We start from the raw sequence: 22,089 nt of genomic DNA on the forward strand, positions 1-22,089 counted from the left end.
CCAGCAAGTAAAACAAGGTCTGCAGAAAAAGTATACTGGTATCAGAGTTCATCCAGCATGTTGCTTGGTTACTGCTTGCTTTTTATCATTGACATTACATTAGTTGGATCCTCCCTTTGACCTATCTTGCTCCCTTGTCTGCTTTTCTTACCTTAGTTGATAATTTTTTTTTCAGTGTTTGTCATCCTTTGTCCTAAATGCTTTCTCTTATCTTCTTTCACCCTTCTTTCTCCATCTTCCCAAATGCTGTCTTGGCATTTATTCAATGCTTTCTACCCTGGCTTCTCTAATCTTATCTCTGACCTCCCAGACTTACGGTGTCCACCTAACTATTCCCATGGAGCCCGATTTTGGATTCTGAAGCTTAGAATGAGGATCCAATTTATGTATTGGTTTTAATTTAACTTTAAATTTTTAGACATGGAGATACTACCTTGGGTCAAGTTAATTTACTTGTTTCCGAATAGACTTAAAAATTCATTAAAAAGGACATTTTGGGGCTGGATGTATAGCTCAGTGGTACAGCACTTGCCTAGCATGTTAGTGCAAGGTTGTGAGTTCAAACACATAAAAGTATATTTGAAAGATAAGGAAAATTTCTCCCTACTTGATATGTATTTATTTAGTGGGATTGGGAGGAAGAAGTAAATTTTATTTGAGGAAAATACTTAAAGAAATTTAAATGCCCCCTTTACAGAGTGTTATATGACATGATTCTTAAAACTAATCTTGCTTGATGAACATGTTTGCTCTGATACATGTAAAAATATTGAGACAATTAGGAATTAACTTAAATGTTTTATAATTTGTTACATACTATTTTAAGGCCTTATAAAGACTACAGCTTTTTTCATGTTAAGGTTCCTTGCCTTTTCATATTTTTAGAACCGGGTTAGTGCTACCAGACAGATTTCTTACATGTTTTATGGGGAAATGGAAGAATCAGGGCAATGTAAAGGCTGAAGCGTAGGAGGTCAAGGGGGCAGGCCTGATACCAGAGCCAAGGCTCATATTTGACAACTTCAGCATCATCTCTCTAAACCAATCCTTAACACGTGCATTTGGAGGATTTGAGAATGATTTATAGCTTAAAATCATAAATGTTTTCTCTAGTGCTTTTTAATCACAAAAGTGAAACTAGCTTATTATGAAAAACATTAATAATCAGTACTCAGGAGAGTAAATGGAATTTCCCCTTTCTCCCTCTCCCATTCCCACTTACCCTGATTTCACTCCCAAACACTATCAGTTACCAATTTTGAGCTATAGGCCGGTAGACCTTTTTCTCTACAAAATCATGCCCAGAGTTATTTATTTATGAACCAGCTGATCCTTTTGCAGTCTGCCTTCATATCATCTTGTTAATTTAAATGTCGGTGTATGTGTGATGGTACAGCTGTATCCATATGTTTAACCATTTCCCTGTGGTTGAGCCTAAAGGCTACTGCTCTTAATGCTACAGTAAACACCTGTACATACCTCTTTTCACATTTGTGTGAATTGTGTTGAAGACAGAAGATCAATTCATTGATATAGTGCTTATTTTATAATTCAGGCAACAAAGTGCTATCAAAACTTATATAATCTGCTTAACTTCCAAATATCATTCAGCAGGAAAGCACAGTAGTAGGTGCTGTGGCAATTTCAAAGTGGGACAATGTTTGGCCCTTGCTTACAAGAGCTCACTATTTAGTAGGGGTAATAACATGCACCTTGACTCTTTTATCTTTAGTTTTATTTTTACCCCATGCTTGTTCTGAAAGGGATTTGGACTGGCTTACAAAGATGAACACACACTCTGAAAAGATGGAGTAAATTTAGTATAAAAGAAGAAAATAAGATGAAAGGCTAAGTGAGGCCTGATTGTATACCTTGAGGTCCTATTTTGTAGTTTGAGGCCCCCTCCTCCTCTTGCTATATGTTCTAGCACATAAACTTTCTAGCAGCCAAAGAAAAGAGACAAATAATCCAGAACCAGCTTTTGGATGTTCAGAAAGGAAACCAGATTGGAAAAGCCCACGTATTCCTGATTCTAAAAGTTGAGAAAATTTCACCTTTTCGTTTTTATAAAAAACAAACAAACAAACAAACAAAAAACACCTGCCTTTTCAATGACTAACATTCTCAACAGCATTCCCAGGATCATACAGTAAACCTAGTGACTTGGTTTTATGATGCCATTTCATATCATGTTCCTCAGTGCTAGCCAGGAGTGTCATGCCTTGGTGCAGCTCAGTGAAAGGTCAGTAGGATGAGGTGTAAGTTCATGGCTTTAACCCAGAAATAGGTTTTAGAGGACCTAAAGGGACACATGAGCCATATAAACAGAAATGTGATACTGTTCTCTGGCAGTTTTTCCACAGTGTCGCACAGAATACACAACTGATTTGCCCAAAGATATTGGCTAAAATTTATGAAGCCAGAAACGAGGTTGCTCTAGATGGTCTTAACATATTAGAATTATTACAATGATTAGAAAGAATCAGAGTCGCCACTCTAAGAAGTCTCGAGAGCATCTTCAAGGTTGAAATTGTTGATAGGTTGTGGAGTCTGAGAGTGTCACCCATTTGTGAAACTGGGAAAAGTTCACTTCTCTTAGGCACCTGGCTCTGGGCTTCCATGCTACATTCACCAACTCCTTGTCTCAGGAGCATTGTTCCAGAACAGGTCTTCATTACTAAGTCTGTGGGTAAACCTTAGTCTTTTTATGTTTTTTGACTATGCTTGAATTTAAACGTGAGGGTTGTAGTAGGTGTTAAACTTCAGGCTGCCTGAAATCTGTGAGGGGATAAAACCACATCTGATTTGCATTACTCATCTCACTAGCCTTGAAGTGTTTCAAAGAAACAATGTCACTCTGATTAGATATTTTGACTGCCCGACAGTATCCACCAGATACTGAATTGAGTTGGTAAATATCATACTTATTGGGCAATAGTATAGTTGGAACCAGGATTGGGTGATGACAGTCTTATAGGAAGCAGTTAGAAGAGAATACATTCTCAAAGTGCTTTGGGTAAAGTTTTAAGTGGCCCTTCACTCAAACAATAGAAAACCACCTAGAGAATTTATGAAGTCCTTGGACACCCAGTCAGATCAAAGGTGTAGACAAGCTGCAGGGTCCTTAGGCAAAGGGAAAAATAGAAGAGGGAAATTAATTGTATTGCTTCAGATGTGAAATGTCATATTCTTCTATAATTTGGTGCACCAGAGAAATGGGTGTGACATTTCTTGGTTAGGAAAGAGCTGGTAGTATGGAGCACTGTTCTTAATATTGAGTGGTGTTTCCATCTATTGCCAAATAACCACCCCAAACCCTGGGGGCTTAAAACAACACTTTCTTATCATTTAGGGGTTGGCTATGCAGTTACTCTTCTGACTACAGGCTCACCAAGTGTGCGCATTCAGCTGCAGGTCCAGCTGGGCTGGCAGGTCCAAAATGGCTTGCTAGCCTGGCTGGTTATATGTTGCCTCAGCCTGGCAGCCTCAGTCTCCTCCTCATGGCCTCTCTTCCTCCAGTAGACTAGACTGGCTTTCTTGGATCACTATGGAGGGAAACATTCCAGAACAGAAAAAGACAGACAATGAAAGGTCTCATAAGGCCCACCTGGGTTCTCATGTCCTCTTTTCTGCTGTGTTTGTCAGCAGATGGCAAGACCAACCCAGATTCATAGAGGTGAAGTGGTAGTGTCACTTTGCAAAGAAATTGATGGCTATTAAATGATTTACCATAAGTGGCTACATATGCCAGACATGTAGGTGCACCAAAGACATTATCTCAGTTAAGACACACACCCATCTTGCAGGGTAGGCATTCTTATCCCTGTTGTAGAGAACAGTCACAGGAGGTCAGAGTCACAGTCTTCCTTTCCAGAGCTACTGACAAGTATTCATTCCAGGTCTCTCTAGCTGAATAGAATTCATCTTGAGAACCCAACAAGTGGCAGAAATTTGCTAAATTGTTCTTCTAACCCCTTTAAGCCTTCGGAAACTAATATTTCCTGAGGGAAGCATGTATAAAGAGAGGGAAAACAGAAAGTAGGAGGCAAAGCCCTATCTTTGCCATTTTGCTAAGGATGTTCTCAGTGGGTAATCAGAGAAAAACCTTCCTGTATCCATAGGTTCTGACTTCCTAGGTACTTTGGTAGATGTCCCAATGATCCTTAAAAAAAAAAAAAAAAAAGCAAAATATACTTGGGAAAAATCGTACTTTGTCCAGATTTTCCTTGATTTCACAGTGTTGGCAGAAAGCCAAGGGGTACTCTAAGCCAAGAGGCTCCTTCTGTGATCCCTCCAGGAAGGGAAGAGCACTGATATGGAAATAAGTACTTTAGAAGCCTGTAAGAAATGGTTGGCTGCAGACTCTCTTCTTCCTGAGAGACCCCTCAGGTGATTCAGCGCCACCTGGTCCCTCCTTTAGGGTCAGGCCCCTTACAGCGCAGATTCCTTCTAAGACCTGAATCTAGTGTTGCGTTTGAAATGTTAGTTTTTTGTAAAAAAAAAAAAAAAAAAAAAAGAGTCCCCAAAATTGTATCAGCTTCAAAACCCTTCCTTTTTATTTGTGCCAACTACTGTATTAGTGACCTTCCAATTACTGAAGTCTCCTGGCCTAAGAGGCTCTGGTTTATCCAAAATCCAGTGATTGTAATTGGTTCTTGGGTGTTTAAAAGACAAAGCCTTCTTTATGAAAGTTTTAAGTCGAGTGAGATGTGAGGAAGCAACATTTATTGCATAAATCACACATGCCATTTATACTCTGAGCCTTCAGGGCCTAGAAAATAAACTCCTGAATTTTCTAAGGACAGAATTCTTGAGAGCTGGGAGCGGAGAAGCAGAGGAGCAGTAGGGAAAACTGGGGAGGTGTTTCCCCTTTGCTGGCTTCCTGTGGCCACACTGCTTGGTAGGCATTATTGCAAACAAATCCCACATCAGAAAATTAAGTGCAAAACCAAATAAAGTTTAAATATGACAAAGATAAAAAACTGACACAAAATACATTAATTAAACTAGATTGTTTTTCTTTAAGTTAAAAGCTAGAGCATATAAAAAGTTTAAATTTAATGTAGAAAAATGAGAACAAAAGTTTTGTTATAATCCCAGTTAAAAAATATCTCTACTAGAAGGGAAAACTGATAAGGTATTGTGGGTAACCAGGGGGAAAAGTTATTTCTTGAGGGAGTAGGGACTCCCAGGGAGGGGCTAAGGAGATGGGTTAACCCCCATCCCCTTGCTGTGTCAAAATCTTTTGGTAAGGATGCTGGGCTCTTTGAGAAAAATCTGTATCAAGGAACCTCACCCTCTCATCCCCGCTTATAAAACAAACTGTGAAAGGGAAGACTACAAAATCTCCTTGATTGGTAGGAATAAGGAGACTAGATACTGAGAAAGTGTGTGTGTGGTAGAAGTCTCAGATATGGAAATTTGAAAAACATTGAATTAGAGGGATTGGAGGAAGAATCCTAGAAGGCATTTAATCTAAGATGTAAAGAATAGGATTGTTACAGATAAAAGGAGATCTTAAAAGAGATTTGTAGCAGAGATAGGAAGTAACTCAAAAATGTTCTCTGAGCTATGGGAGCAAGGTGTGGCCACTCCTACTTTTGTGTATGGGTACTCTCTTGCTGGGTGTGGTGACTCATAGAACACAGTTTAGGAGACAGGGTTTAGGCCCCTTTCTACTCTAACATCCTGTACTTGTAATTATTTCATAGAATTATATGAAAACGAAACCAGATAGACATGTATAAATATTTACCTTAAGTATTTTATTCTTTGTTATCATCAAAACAACCTCTAATCCAAATATGTTGTTTCAGGGAAGTGTCAATAGCCAGACTTTGTAGCAGAAAGGATTGAACAGTTTCTCTTTAACTTGAGTTCTGTTACATGTTATTGTAGGACAAAAGGTTGAAGGACAAGGAAATAGAGAATAAAAATATAAAGGATATCCTTATTCAAAGTTTAGTGTTTATTTGGAAAGAAGGAACCATAGAGAGTTATTAGTTCTGTAATTTTGAGCATTTCTTTGTCAAACCTTAAGGAAGATCATGTATTTCAGAAAGGGAGTGTAACTTAGAGTTATGGGGAGGTGGGTGTAGTTTCCTTGATACAGATTTTCTAAAGAGCCCAGAGTCCTTACCAAAAGATGGTGACACAGCAAGGGGGTAGGGGTTCACCTATCTCTTAAGCCCCTCCCTGGGCTCCTTGGCTTTACCTGGTTGTCTTCATTTTCTTCCCATTTGCTTTAGTTAAAAAATAAATACCTTTGGGACTGGGGAACTGGGAGTATAGCTCAGAAGTAGAGCACTTGTGTAGCGTGTGTGAGGCCCTGGGTCTGTTCCCCAGTGCACATGTACACATGTGCCCATGCACACACACAAGCAAATGTTTACAAAGTAGTCCCATGAATATAGGATTTGTAGAAGTTGGGTAGACGGCTTTATGTAGCTTGCTTTCTATAGATTTTCACACTAATGCTAATGGTTCTTGAACTTGGTCTCCAGAAAAGAAAAGTGGGGAATGTTTTATGCACATAGTGCTCCTTTTTTCCACATAACTGTCAATGCATAACCAAAAAACAACAAAGCTGTCACTGTAGTTAATAGAGAAGTTATACACTTGCTTAGATGCTTATCAGTTTTTACAAGAATGAAAAGTTGAAAGTGAGTATTGTGATAGTTATTATTTACTAAGGAATTTTAATGCTTCTGGTCAATTATTGATACTTATTAGCATTTAGAGAGCTTTGCAATGTACTACCTATATTGAAAATTTAAACAAAAACCAGAATGGGTGAGGGGTATGCATATCTTTTGTGATAGGGTAGTTGTTGTGATAGGTGGCTTGGTAAATGGCTCATGTTTTGCAGTTATGTGTTCATATAAAAATCTTGTTTGTAGGCAGAGACTTTTAAATGCTAGAATGTTATCGCTACTGACAGTGGTAAATAATGCCATAAGTATTTCTGTAGTTTTTTTTTTTTTTAAAAAAACAGGGCAGATTATTATAGATACACACACATGAAACTTGAATATGTATCATGTGTTATAGGGAGTTTGGAATGGGCAGATATTATATTCAATAGTTGTTTATAACATTAGTATTTTCTTTTGGATGGCTTTGGAGGTGAAAATCTTTGGATAATATACTTTGAATAATATAAATCTTTGAACAATAAACTTTTATGCTGTTAGTAGTAGGGTTGATAGTTCTGATTATACTGCTAAAGTGAAGGACCTGTAATTGATGAGGTACTCACAGAATAGAAAGCACATGTAAGAATACGAATATCTGTCAATATTTAACAGACATTTGTGGAGAACCTTCTGTGTGGCAGGCACTGTGTTAGGTATGGGGATACAATGGTGAGGGAAACATGGCCATGTTTTCCACTCTCATGGGACACAAATTCCCCTAAGAGAAAGAGACATTTGTTCAAGTTCCAACTGCAAAGAAGAGGAACAGTGCTCTGAGACAGATAATGGGGGAATTGACCTGTTGACAGAGTTTGTAGAAGCCTTCCTGAGAAAGTGAGGATTGACCTGAGGGCAGAAGAGCATGGGAGTTAACTTGGGAGTGGAGAGGCAGGGATAGGAGTAGAGGAATACAGTGGCAAAGACCTTGTGGAAGGAGGGAACACAGCATTGTTAAGAAACAGAAGAAGGCTACATTGTCTGTAGTGTAGCAAGTGAGGGAAGTGCCAGATGGAGAAGGTGGGGTCCCCATGAGAGTGTTGGAAACCAATGAAGATTTTAAGTTGAGAGTGAGAAGGAAGTGACATGATTGGAGACAGCTTTTGGGGAAAAAAATAAAAGATTTCCCTGAAGTCCTCCACTCTTCTTCACACTAAGGAGGCCAATTTGGAGGTAATCCAGAAAAGTGATGTAGTAACTTGAGAAAAATGGATCTTTTTTGAAAACTATTTAAGAAGCAAAATCCATAGGACTTGATGGCAGATTTAATGTTGTGGCTGAGTAGGAAAGTGCAGAAAGAGAGTTATTAGGGGATGAGAGTGGAGTGGGTTGAAGAGTGAGATGAAATATCACAGAGTATGGCCAAATCTTCCCAGAACTTTGTAAAGGATGGGATAGCAAGAGCAAGAGTAAGAGAGGGAGGGAGGGAGAGAGAGAGAGAGAGAGAGAGAGAGAGAGAGAGAGAGAGAGAGAGAGAGAGAGAGAGAGAAAAAACTGTGGGAAAAGAGATAGGATTGAAAAAGACTGTGGATCTATTAACTTTTTTTTCTTCTGGTAACTTGAGCCTGTTTAAAAACTAATAGAGCCAGTTTAGGAGGAGAATAGACAGCAAAAGATTCACAAGAAAGCCGGAAAGGATGAATCTAAAATGCAGATATTGGGGAGGCTGGCCTCAGACAGGAAGGCAGATGGATACAGATGCACATGGTTTGTAGAGTTGATAGTGGGATATTGAAGTTTTCATACATTGGCTTCATAGATGTGTGTGTGTGTGTGTGTGTGTGTATTTTGTGTGTGTGTGAAGTAGGGTTAGGGTTATATGGCTAAGAAAGGGGAAGGATATTTGGAGTTTCAAAAAGAATAGGGAAGATTTGGAAATTTTACTATGAAATATGAGGACTGGTTGGCCAAAGCTATGTGGTTGGAGTGCAGGACAGTGTTGAGGGCTGTTTGATCCCTCTATAATTTCATATTCACCAACTTCAATCCCTTCTACATCTGACTTTCTCCAACAGGGCTCTGATTGTTCAGGGCTTGTTATTGAGTAAATAGTTAGGCATATTGAGGGATTTGGGTTTTGCCAGCTCTTGGCAATGGAAGGGGAATGTAGGGTCTTAGAGTATTAACAGAAATGATGGGCTTTAAGAACTAAACTGATTAAAAAGAGAAGTTTTTTAAAAAAAGGAAAGGGCTAATGCACTGGGGAAAAGCTCAGGGGCCAGTGAATTTGCGAATGTTGAAATATGAACAGGTTCAAAGGAAAGGAAGCTAAGTCAATAAAGGAAACTCTTGAACAAATGTTATTTTGGAGACAGAAGAGTGATGGATAAGGGATGACGGTTATGGGTGGTTGAGATGTGTGGAAGAGGTGCTAGTCCAGGTGAAGATAAAAAGGATTTTTGTTGTCAAGGTGATAATGGTCTATCTGCACAGACAAGAAATGACTCAGGATGATGGTGGGGCTAGAGGACATCAGTGAACTGGGTTCAGTATGTACACAAGAGGAAACGTTTGGGAGGTTAGAATATGACACAAATGAGGAGAGGAAGAGGGCTGAATGGCAAGACCAAAAGGGAAGTGGGTGTTTAAGAGGGTGGGGAATGGGAAGTAAGGCTGGAAGGGGCTTTGCTTACTATAAAGATCAAAGAGGGTACTCAGGCCACTACCTGACTGTGGAGTGTGGGAGTCTAGGCAGCCACCACTCAAAGAGAAGAGAGGTGTCATTAGAGTGCTCAGAGGAGAGGCCAAGGATATAGCACTGTTTTCTGGATATGGAGTAATAGTTCCAGGGAACCCAGTGAAAGGGTTTGGGAGGTACAGGGGATGATATTCTGGGAAGGTGGCTGGAAAGAAATTTTGGAGCAGGGCAAAGATACCCAAGTAGTAGAGGATGGATTTCTTTAGCAGGAACTGCCTACATTTAAGGTGTTTTCTTGTGAAAATAGGGATGAGTTAGGAGCCCAGGGATAAGTGATCTTGTCTCCCTTGGCTGGAGTCATGACAGGCCCAGAAACTGCTTGTCCTGCATATTGATAGAGATGATGATGGAAGCAGAAATTTACTGAGTGCAAACCATACTATTCTTTGTGCTCAAGGGACATTACGTTGTTTATTCTCCACAACAGCCTTGTCAGTGCGATTGCCATCTCCAACTTGAGGAAACTGAGGTTCGTTTAAGGCAGGTTAAGTGCAGCTAACAAATGGTGGAACTGAGACTGCAACTCAAGACTTTGAGCCTGCATACTTTTGGCAATGTTGTATGCATTTAACATTTCCTTACATGTGAAAATTTTGATTTTTTAAAAAATATAAGTGATAAAATTTTGAGAAGTTAATGTAGTCTTTAATACAGAGCTGCCTTTTTAGATCTCCAAATTAAGTTCAATCCTAGATCCAGATTCTCATTCTGAAAGCGCTCTGGAAGATGGACTAATGCCCACTGTCGGCTGACCACCTCCTGTCTGTCCTTTACCACTTCTGCGATGGATACTCGGATACTACTAAATTGTTAGGTGGATCATCTTTAAATTAAACTGAACTCTTCCCTTACTACCATTTTTGCCCACTTGTGGCATTTTGAGGAAACCAAAGTTCCTTTTTGCATTTTTCTTCATGAAAAATTTTTGATTTGTTGGAAGACTGCTCTAAAGTTCTGAGACATGCTCCCATCCTAACATTACTCAGTACCTTAAATCTTCATCTAAAAACCACTGTCTTATTTATACTTTTGTAAAGCTATTTTAGTATATGATTAATTCTAAATAAAATTGGACTGATACTTACATTGATTGAAAGGTATACTTTGTCCTGATATATAAACATGTCTTGTTTTTTTGTGTGTTTGGTATCTTCATTATCCTATTGTCTCTCCTTGGTTTGTGTTATTTATAAGTTAAGATTGTGTGTGTGTGTCTATGTGTGTGTGTGTTGCTATTATGCTAAGTTCCTGTGTTTGTTGCCTTTAAAAGTTTATTCCCATAATTAAATAGTTAACAAATATTTGTAAAAAAAAAAAAAAAAAGGTTACTGGGAAAAACTTACAAACTCCCAGGAGTTACTTTCCAAGTCTGTTTCAGATCATTGATCTATATACAGTTTCTAGTTTTTCAGCCAACTCTGGATTTACCTAACTTGGTTATCCAGCCACATTTCTTTGTAGTGTTCAAAGCTATCACGAGAAACTTTAGAACTTTGCTAGAATCAGATTATCCTTCATTAGGTAGTCCACTAGAACTTGTCATTTGTTTGTGAGGTAAGGGCTGAGAAGGCATTAGCAGTGACTGAGCTGTTCTAGGTCAGCAGGTGGGGAAAAGTGAAGGCCTTGCAGTTCACTGAACTATGGAGCCATGGAGAAAGGGCTGATTTTGGTTAAGTTCATCTTGGGCCAGATAGAGCCTGTGGAGCCTGCAGGATGCCCACATGCAGCATCCAGAGGCAAGCTAACTGGCCAGCTCTGGTGTGGTGGGGGATGGCAGCTACCGTTATACATAACATAAGCAGTGTTCAGAGCAGGGGAAGCCAGGTAGAGACTGTAGTGTACAGAGAAGAGATTCAGGTGGTCAGAAGTGGTAAACATTAACAAGTTGAGGGAGTTCATGCCCAATAGCCTTCTTTTTTTTTTTTTTTTTTTTTTTGGTGAAATGGGAAGAAACCTTATCTTTTATAAAAGAGGGAGAACTGGAGATTTGAGAGCAGTGAATATATATTTGGACTTTTCCCTTTTACTGCAGGGAAGTAGGAAAAGGAGCTCAGTAGGCAAGGGAAAGCTAAGCCTGAATGAGGCATTATCCCAGCTTTCCTCTTCCCTGCCGGCTTTAAAGATGAACACACCGACCTTTCCCCTCTCTTTAAGGGTTTTATTGCTGAACACTGTAGCAGGGGTCTTTCCTGGGAGCTGTATCAGAATGTGAGGGGTGGAGTTGTGTGTGCATGTGGAAATGGCATTGGCAACTCTGATACATTGGCTAGGGAATCACTGTACTTACAAAGGATTAACGAACAGAGAAAAGTGAGAGTAACAGTTGTGGTTGCTGGAGGGAGAGTGTGTTTTAAACTCACTCAGCAGAACCAAGTCTTATTTCACCTTAAATAGTGTTGGATATCACCTCACTCTTTATGTGTCATCTCTGCTGGTTATTTATTTCCTAGAGAGCAGGGAGTGTCGCCGTAGCACACACTGAACGTTTACCACTTTATGTGGTAAGGATTGATTTTTTTTTTTTTTTTTTGCTTCCTTCCAGGCTTATAATCATGACTCCCATTTAGTGTTTAGAACGCCAGCACAATGCCTGGCACATGGTGGACAAGTGTCAGATGTTGGATGGACCCTTGACTAAAGTGAGGACTGAATCAGGCCTGGCTGTGCTGGCTCGGGGCTCTTATCTTTGTGAGTGTCTTGTGTAAGCTTAAGAGGGCTTTCAGAGGTGATGGTGGTGAGGTGTACCCCAGACCTTTTCATGTTCTTCTTTATTAAGAAATCAGCCTCAGTTAAAGTGTATGCTGTCTTTGGGGAAAAGTACAAAATCATTGTATTCAGCAGGTCTCTGGAAGAGTTCTATTGGTGTCCTTTGAATGCAGATGGGTAATTGTATTATAGAGTTCATGTCTAGATACTCTTGTACATTGACCCAGAAATATTTCCCATATCTGTTTCAGCTGCTTTTCTCCAGGACAGCTAGTTACCCAGCTTTCTGCCAGCTGCTAGCCACATGTAGAGGTAAATGAACTAGGCCTAATGCTTCTCCTAATGTGTATTCCTATGCTTGATAATCACCAAATTCTCAAAGGCCCTTTATTTATGTTAGTAATGAGCATCATTTGGTTTTATCCATTTTAAACATGGTCTTGCCTGATTCAGAAACTTAAAACAAATAAATAGGGACAACTGCTTCCTACCAGAAACTTTGGTTTTCTGGGGAAATTTCTAAAAATCTCTAGATTAGTCCTTGATTTGGCATGACTGATTAGGCAAGCAACTGCTTATTAAGAAGCAGAGCTGGGAGTAGAACAATTTAATTAGCTTCTGTCTGTTGAGCCTTTAATAAAAGCCATACCTTGAATATATTGAGCTTAATATTTAGTTTTAAATGGAAGATTTTTTGCAAAGAAGACTCAGCATACATCCCAAAGACTTAACTGAAAATAAGTCTGTTAAAAATATAAAATATTCATCCAATATAACAGATTTAATAAAAAACTATAATTTGGGGGAGGGGAATGGTAAGTTTTTTAATGATGAATTATTTAAATGCTTTTTTTTTGGGGGGGGGGTACTAGGGATAGAACTCAGGAGCATTCAATCACTGAGCCACATCCCTGTCCCTATTTTGTATTTTATTTGGAGACAGAATCTCATGAAGCTGCTTAGCTCCTCACTTTTACTGAGGCTGGTTTGAATTCACAATCCTCTTGCCTCAGCCTCCCAAGCTGCTGGAATTACAGGTGTGCACCTTGGCGCCTGGCTGTGTGAATGCTTTTTAATATATTAGTTAAAAGAACAAATCACAAACTGGACAATGTTGATGACATAAATATGTTTTATGACATTTTTTAACAAAGATTCATGAAATACTCATTGTATATCTTGAACTCTAATGAAATTCACTGAGCATCACATGAGCAACCCATGCCCATCCCCAGCTCCAGAGCCAGCAGGGAACATCAGAAGCCTTCGGGACAAACCATCCTTACATTTAAGTTTGACTCTCACTCTCTTCTGATTGCTGATTCTGTTTTCTTCAATTAACTGTCCACCTGACCTCCAGATCCCTCTTTACTTTAATCTTAGAAAAAAATTTTCCCCTTTACAGCTTACTAAGAAAATTATAATGATGCTTAATTTATGTACAAATTTTATGTGTTATTTGGTTACTACTAAACCTAGACTAAAAAGGCCACAAATTAATTTTTTAATGCTAAATAAACACATGTTGAACAAAACTAAAAAAAAGTAAATGAGCAATAAAGTTAATGGAGTTTCACAGAGAAGAACTGCAATATCAATAGTTCTACCAAGCACACACTTAAAAAAAAAAAAAAAGGAAAGAATTCATTACAGACATATGAATTCTGTTGGAAGGGGCCCTGTGGGAGACTGATTCTTAGTGTGATATCCTGGTTGGAAGGGAATGAAGTGGGGTTATTGCTAGTACTGTCAATGACTTGGTTTTTCTCTAGTGAATTGGCTCCAGTAGGTGACTTTATTTCTTCACATTAGGCAGCTGGAAATGTGTATTGATTCATTTCCTTTTCATTTTAGGATCAGCTCTATCAAAGATGGAGCCGTAGATATGCTATATTTGCTGGATATGAGCAAATGCTTTAGTGTCTTTTTTTGATCTGAATGTTCCACAGATTTTTAAGAGCCAAATAAGGTTCAGTTCAATGAGATAAAAAACATACTTTGTGTGTGTGTTGTATATATACACATATGCATATTCCTTTTCTTTCTGCTCTGCCTTAAAACTTGAAGGTCTTTTATTAAAAAAAAAATTAAAAGTCCATGGAGGCTTTTTGTTCTAAGGAAAAAAGTTAAATATTAATTTAAATAATAACAGTGGTATGGTTCTTTTTAAAGACTATCATTCTTAAGATTTTAATTTTGTTTTAAATGTCTCACTATACAATATGTTTTCATTATGTAATTTTTGTTTTGTTATTGCAATGTTCTATGCTTTTTGGCTTAATTGTTTCTTAGAAATTATCTAACTTTCCCAACTTAAAGATGAGAAGAATTCAGTCACAGAAAAATCAGGTGATTTGTCCTAAGTATAATTAATAATATTTTTAAAAGAATATTTTGTAATAGTATTTGAAATTCCCTCTTACTGTTAAATTCTAGACTTAGATAATTTTGAATATTGAGATTTTTAAATTAAGAGTTTTTTAAAAAAATTTTAATATAAATGTAAGCTATATGACAAATAGATGGTAAAGGTGAAGAAACATACAAAAGGTTTAAAAATTTTTAATATTCGTTTAATTTAATCAATTCATTTAATAAATCATAGCATAAGACTACATTATTATGGGTAACATCAATGTGAGTTAAGCCAATGTACAGATGTGAGTCAAATGCAGTTTTTAAAAATTGGACTGCATTTTTGGTTAACTATTATTTTTCTGTGACCAAAAGAAAATATGTGATTTACAACACTTAAATTATCAATTAAAACAGATATGTTTTAAAATATAGCCATTGTTTCCAGAAATGCCATATTTTCCCTAAAAATTAAGTAAAAAGAAATACATTATAAGGACATTCAACTCTATTTTTATATAATAATTGTTTACTACTGAATCAGGTGAACAGATAGCATTGTAAGTAAGAGAATGCCTTACTCTTATTTTTATGAAATAAAATAAACATAAAGGTGAATAACTTAATTACTTATACCAAAATAATCAGAATTCCTATATAGTAGTAAAAAGGCAATACAAAAAATACTGAGAAGAAATTAAGCATATTATGTAATTATATTTGCCTAGCATCCATTTTCTGAGTTCAATCCCTGGTATCATTAAAAATTAAAATTCTTATAGTTTATATTCTTATACTTGTGCTAAATTTAAAAATATTAATAACAATAGAAGTACACATTTTTTAAAATTAAAAAAATTAGTCTTGCATGAAATAGCAATTTATAACCATCATTTTTCTTCATAGGTTGAAGAAATATGGATACCAACACCATACTGGTCAGCAGCACACTTTGTACCAGCTTTCTCATCTTTCAGCTTCTTTTCCACTTTGTAAGTTCTTGGTTTTCAGCAAAAGTTTCTCCAGGTTTTAATAATCTCAGCTTTGAAAAGAAGATTGAATGGAACTCAAGGTAAAGCATATGAAAACATACTTGACTTAAAAGAAAATTGATTTTCTAAAGCAAATTATTTAAAAGGCTTTCATTTAGAATCTAACAAAAATTCAGGGTCTATTTTTTAGTTTGACCTTAGAAATAAAAGAAAAGACAAGTAGATTGATCTCACACAAGAAAAATTTAAAAATTCTTATATTGAAAAAATGTTAGGAATAATGTATTGCACTTTCCAGGGAAGTGTAGGAAGATTTAAGTAGACTCCAGCTGACTGGAAGTTCACGATTTTGCATTCTTCTCTGAACTCTTTGTAATAACAAACATATTTTTTGGCAAGGAGAAAAGGAGAAAACATTTGTTGGAGTTGTGAGTAGCTTATACAGTATTGGCCAGCTTATCCACACCCAGGGCAGTTAAAGTATACAACCAGAGAACATAGTGTATGATCTGCCCATCTGTGTCTTTTAATGGACCTTCTATTATAATTTGGAGCCTGTCAGAACTTATTATTTTATTATGTAATTCTAAAGTGTAATTGCATTTTAGTTTTTTAACAACAACAAAATCAATGGAACAAGAATTAGTTTATGACTGAAGAAATCTACTGAAGTTTTCTTAAATTGGTTGCAGATTCTTTGTGTGCAACCCATTAATCTCACAAGGGTTCAGATGCAAAATGACTGCTACTGCTCCCTTGTCTTTAGAGCATTCATGTGCTCAAATGTTGCCTCAGCCATTGGAAGATTTTTTAAAAATTATTAATATTTAGTTGAAGTTAACACAACTATAAACTGGATTTAGCTTTTCTAAAATTACTATCATTATTCTTTACTGAAATTTCCTTTTAGAAGTTAAGAACTTCTACCCATGTCTAAGAATTGTCTTATTTGACCTGAAATCCCTTGTCTGTCTCCCAGCCTATTTGTTTTGCAGTCATCCACTTCTATAACTCAGACTGTGAATAAAAATCTAGTGTTTTCTTGTGTACACTAATATGTCTGGTTCATATGTACTGCTGTTCTTTTTACCCTCCTAGTCCCCCAACCCCCAAATTTTTCTTAAGATTTTTTTTTAAAAAAGAGATGTGATTAGTTTGTGTTAACACTAGCTCAAAAATATTATTCACATGTGGTGTACTAGAGATATGATTATTTTAACATTTAAAGATAATTGGAATGGTGGGAAAGACAAGGGCTGGGGAGACATACATTCTTTGATTGTATTTTAAACTATTTTCATTTTCTTTTCACTGTGGTTAGGGTAGGTAAAGACATTTGATTATTGGGTAGCTGCAAGCCAAAGAAATGAGGGTATGAAGAGATAGAAGCAAAGATGAAAATGAAATGATGAAATTGAAAAATATTTTGTATTATTCAGTCTCATCACTATCCTTCTATGATGCAGAAAATCACCATTTGGGAAACTGAGTTTCTATTTGAAAAAGGCATCTAGGATAATACAAGATACATTTAGCTGTTTAAAAGGTGTTTTCTCCACTTTCTGTCTCTCAAAACTCTGTTTCCTACTCCAGCTTTACATGGGACTAAAGAGTGCAAATAAGGAAAAAATAGGCCTTTCTTTCTTTCTTTGTAAAGTACATATATATGTATGTTAAAATTCAGCTTCCAGTCTTAAAACATACAGATCAATATGGCACACAGCATTCTTTCTAGTAATCGGGAAAGAATCTTTGAACAATAGGTGGTCTAAGGTATTTAATAGTAAAAGGACAAAGAAAATACTGGGAAATGAACACTTGATAATAGTTTAATTATAGGTGAAATTTTACTTTAATTATGTTTTTTTTTCTGGAAACAAACCTACTTATGAGTATACTTTCCATCTTACAATTAAAATTTTTTGAGTTATTTATATTCAGTTGCTTACTTATAGCATAAGGAAGTCTGATTATGTTAAAATATTACTCATTTTAAAATCTCTTTCTCCCAAATTTAACTCTTTTGCTTATTAGAGCTATATAGTTTCTACTGGCAATATTCACACTACTTGTGATTAAGTTAGTAACTTTAAATTGCTGTTCCGAAATGGTCATTGATTGTTTCTGTGAAGTGCCACTTATAAGCCCAAATACTTCTTTTTAATTCTTTGAAAAAAAATATTTTATTTTGGTGTTTATTTTTAGATGCTAAGGAATATGTACATTTTTCTTTGCCAGGAATCTGATTTTAAAAAATAAAATATGAAATTTTTACTAACAGAAGTTTCTGAAAGTATGGACTTTAAAATGCAAAGTGGTGTGTGAGTGCAAGGTGATTGCTTTTCCTGTTCAGTACAGTGGGAGCCTTCTGACCAGACCAAGTAGCATTTGATTTTGCTCTGATGAATACTCTTCACCAGAGCCCTTCCCATCAGCTAAAGGATATAATGCTTCCCACTCACCATATACATCTCAGTAGAGAAGGGCATTTGAAACCTGAGTGTCACAAATAAAAAGGATTTTTTCAAAAAGGAAACTTTTGACTCAGTTACTAAACACTAAAACTAGTTGGTGAGAGGTGTTTTCCTTCTGTATAATTTTCTAATAGCACAGAGAGCTGTCTGTGATTATTTAGATGAAGTGTTTAACTTGATAGCAAGGATTTTACATTTTCATCCTGCTGTGCTCAAATGGAATACAGGTGTGCTTGGCATGAAAATTCCAAGCTTTTAAACCAGATAAATTGGCTTAATTATTCACACTTAAAGATGATCTTTTGGGTATTTCAAAGGATTCTTGGTCAATAACTAAATTAGTGAAAATCTTTATGCATTTAAAATATGATTTGGTTTAAGATGGTATATCTATTTAAGATCTATAGACTGAGTATATTGATTTTTCAAGTTATGATGAAATTTTCTAATATCAAACTCTCAATATTGTTCATTTATATAGCTCATTTTAAAAAATTTGGGGATCATACTCTAGAAACCTGTTCATCCTTTCTTATGAAAAGAAATACTTCATTACTTGTAAACTTCTAAATAAAGATTTGAGAAATCTGAAATTGTTAGGTAAAAAAATTTCATTGTATAGATAATTACACAGTATCCTGTATGGTTCTTAAGTAGCATGTCATAAAGCTCAAGTACTGTTTGAGTCACTAAATTATTTGCCAGATATATTCATAAAAATATGTTTTTCATTTAAACCCTATTCTTTCTATAAAAGAAAACTTGACCTGGATCTTGTAAAGATTTTGCTTTCACTTGAGTGTTTCATGTAAAACAGATTTTCTGTATAAATTTATGGCCCTCAGTTTTTTTCTTTGGAAGTGCTTTCATAATAATGATAAAGAGGAACTAATAATAGCTGCCCATGTTTTTCACAGATTTGTTATAGGAATCAAGTGCAATAATGCATGTGAATCTACATTTTAAAACTAAAATCTCCAAGATAATCTTCATGTCATGACCTATTAAAATTGTTTTAAGAATATGGAACTGGTTAAGGCAAATGGATTTGGAAGTCATTCCCAGCTGATTGTAGCAGGAGACTCCTCCTGCAGTGATGCTGTCTGGGACGGAGCTCAGAGAGGACACAGAAAAGAGCCTTACCAGCTGCTCTCAGTCTGCATAAAACTGATCCTCATGTACTCCTGCTTCAGAACTTTTAACTAAGAAATGAATCACCAGTTTTCTAGTACAAAATTGTGGTTTTGGCATTCTTCTTGTTATTCATATCTAAATGGCAATTTTGTATTATACTCTCCACCTTCTATATTTTAATGCATCAAGATATAACTTTTTCAGAATGTTGGTCTTTCCAGGATGAGTTAAAATTTATTGCAAGGAATCTAAAATCTTCATATGTATTTTGTTTCATTTCAGGATAGTATCTACATGCCATTCTTTGCTGGTTGGGATTTTGGGCCTGTACATTTTCTTCTTTGATGAGGCTATCATAGCAGATCCACTTTGGTAAGCTGTTTTTTTTCAAACTAGTGAATTTGATTTATGTTTGGATATGAATTATTAATAAGAATACCACTTACTTTAAAACAGAAAATATTGATGGTTTATGCTTTATTTAAATGCTTATATTCAGACTTACTTCAACAAGGTGCATTAAAATGATTTTAGGTTGGAATGCAGATACTGAGGGCCATTTTGCTTTAGTATTGCAGTTGTTGTCCCAAACCAGGGGAATAAGATAATAGCATAAATACTTATACTGTGTTAATGAGTAAAATTAAGTTGTGGTATCCACTTTTTGGAGTAAAACCGAGTCATTATTGAGACTGGATAGTCAGCTGTAGTCAGATAGGATAGGATAATATCTACTTAAGATTTTGTCTTCAAATTTATGTTTGACCCATTGTTTAATATCAATGAGGTAAATGAGAATTATAGAAGGCCATGTGAGAGGAATTTAGTACCACATGAGCAGCAATAATAACTAGCAATAATAGGGTCATTTATAAATGGTTCTTTTTGAAAAATTTAAATGTTATTCTAGTGGCAGAGATTTTGCACACTGTATTCTTCAGCATTACACAAGAAAGCTTAGTTCAGCTTAGCTTGAGATAAAGGAGGTATGTTTTGTGGAAGCACTGCACTGGTATGTGTGGTAGTTATGGGCTTGTGTGATGTAGGGCAATTTAATGAGATACTTTGACCACCACTGTTTAAGGATCCCCCCGCCCATATGAAATTATTCCTATTAGGATATACCAGTTGACAAATTTTCATTAGGAAGTATTTTTCAAAGTGAATCAATTTAACGAATTTATTTCATTGATCAGAGGATTGTATCATCCACCTAAACAATTTTTAGCTTTTTAAATTTTTTTCATTTCAATTTTACTAACATTATTGTTAGCAAAACCAGTTCTTTTGAGAAGTAAATTCTCTAACAAAGATTTGATTCATTAGTCAAAATTTGCCTTATTAAATTTTAACCTCACAAGAAAAAATTGATATTTTTGATACTTTTTTTTCTTATATTCCATGATTTATTCCACGTCTGTTTACAGATCAAAATTTATAAACAAAACATAACTTCTGCTAAATCTTTTAATTTGTAGTTTAGTTGCTATCAGTTTTATTTTGTATTAATTTTACCAGTAATTTACATTACAAATCAGATGTCTGGCTAGGGCAAAAATATATGATCTTGATATGTGTAGGGGTGGAAACAGCAGAGTTAAACTGTCCTGTTCTAACCATTTTCTGATAGTGTGATAATAGTTAGATATAGTACTCAGGAAAATGATGATGAAAGTACTACATGGCCTCAAAAATAGAGTTGAGTTAGATGATATCTTAAGGCATTTGAATTTCTAACTTAGAATAAAGAAAAAAAATCATCATCTGGAATACCATTTGAGAACAAATTATATGAGAACACATTTATAAATCTTCAGTAAAATTTTAACATCTGCGTATGTGTGTGTGTGTATGTGTGTGTTTGTGTGTGTGTATGTGTAATTTCACACAAACTTGTGTAGCAAAAGTATTATCTTAGTTAACGCAACACTTGGGGCATTTCCAAGTTTGCAATAGGATCTGGAAGTGATGCAGAGACACTGCTTATTTAGGTCAACTATGACCTAATAAGTTTATAGTTATCCTTCTAATTCATTGTGAATGCCATTGATGGTATAGGTGATGTTTTCCCAATTTAAAACAAGCCCTCTACAGTGCTCCTAGATTTGGAGGTTCTGGGAATAGTTCTCAAATGGATAGGGTGATCTTAGAGGTGATCAGGAGGCCTGGTTTTAATATTGGGTTGGGTTCTAATATCAGTATGGATTGGTTTTAAGTGAGTTAGAGAATTTCAGCCTAGTTTTCATTCCAAGAGTTGATGATTGATCCATAAGGAGATTTTAGAGATTTGCCTGGGCCTAGAGTAAATTTCATGGAAAGTACAGGCAACAGAAGACCTCTTGATTAAAACAATTCATCTTGTACAGGAAGGGTATTAAATTTCGTTAGGGGTTGAGAGTCCAGGCTATCCTGGGGAAAACATATGTCTGCTAGTAACAGTACCATAGGCCACATCACAGTTCCACTAAAGTATGTTTTATGATTTATATTGAAAGTGACAGCTTACCATTCAAGAATCTATAAAAATCATTTTCATTATATTTAAATCTCAATAAAGAGAAGTAATTTCTATTTAAATTTTAAAACATTAAGTAACTCATCTATAATCCATATGCTTAAAAAAGAACCTTTTTTTAAAAAAAATATTTACAGGGGTCAATCATCACTGGCGACTATGAATATTGCTACTGCTTCAGGCTACCTCATTTCTGGTATGTGATATTTAATTAATTGTTTATTTCTTTTTATACTACTCATGGAATTATGCAAAGAATACATAGTCTATGCTTTTGGTTTATTTGAAAAGTAGCTTTCAGAATCTGTCCAGAGGAAAATAATACCCATGATGACAGAAGAATGTGAAACATTTTTTTCTTGCCTTTCTGATTCTCACTGAAGTTCCAGGTTATAGAATGGGGCCTCAAACCACCAAGTTCAGGGCATTTAAGATTTTTTTTTTTTTTAATTTTTAGTGGTCTCTCCTTTTCCTGAAGAGTTTCTCCATTGTAATTACTGTGAAGCTAATGAAGTTTAAGCCT

General features: G+C 35.9%; 1 protein-coding gene across 15 annotated transcripts in view; it reads left to right on the forward strand.

Annotated features, from left to right (window-relative positions):
* Tlcd4 (TLC domain containing 4) overlaps positions 1-22,089 on the forward strand; it is an 89,635-nt gene that overhangs the window by 6,219 nt on the left and 61,327 nt on the right. For 6 of the 15 annotated variants that reach the window (XM_058585373.1, XM_058585395.1, XM_058585394.1 and 3 more), the window contains exons 2-6: positions 11,933-12,078; positions 12,348-12,408; positions 15,358-15,523; positions 19,334-19,423; positions 21,704-21,762. In XM_058585373.1, the coding sequence (XP_058441356.1) occupies positions 15,369-15,523; positions 19,334-19,423; positions 21,704-21,762 (304 nt within the window). In that variant the 5' untranslated portion in view covers positions 11,933-12,078; positions 12,348-12,408; positions 15,358-15,368. The remainder of the gene's footprint in view (positions 1-11,932; positions 12,079-12,347; positions 12,409-15,357; positions 15,524-19,333; positions 19,424-21,703; positions 21,763-22,089) is intronic. The other 9 variants (XM_058585390.1, XM_046462250.2, XM_046462240.2 and 6 more) reach the window with 3 other exon arrangements.

This window comes from Marmota monax, unplaced genomic scaffold (genome assembly GCF_021218885.2).
Source record: "Marmota monax isolate L192 unplaced genomic scaffold, Marmota_monax_Labrador192_F-V1.1 WCK01_AAM20220418_F8-fsc00070, whole genome shotgun sequence".
In the NCBI taxonomy this organism is placed as follows: Eukaryota; Metazoa; Chordata; class Mammalia; order Rodentia; family Sciuridae; genus Marmota; species Marmota monax.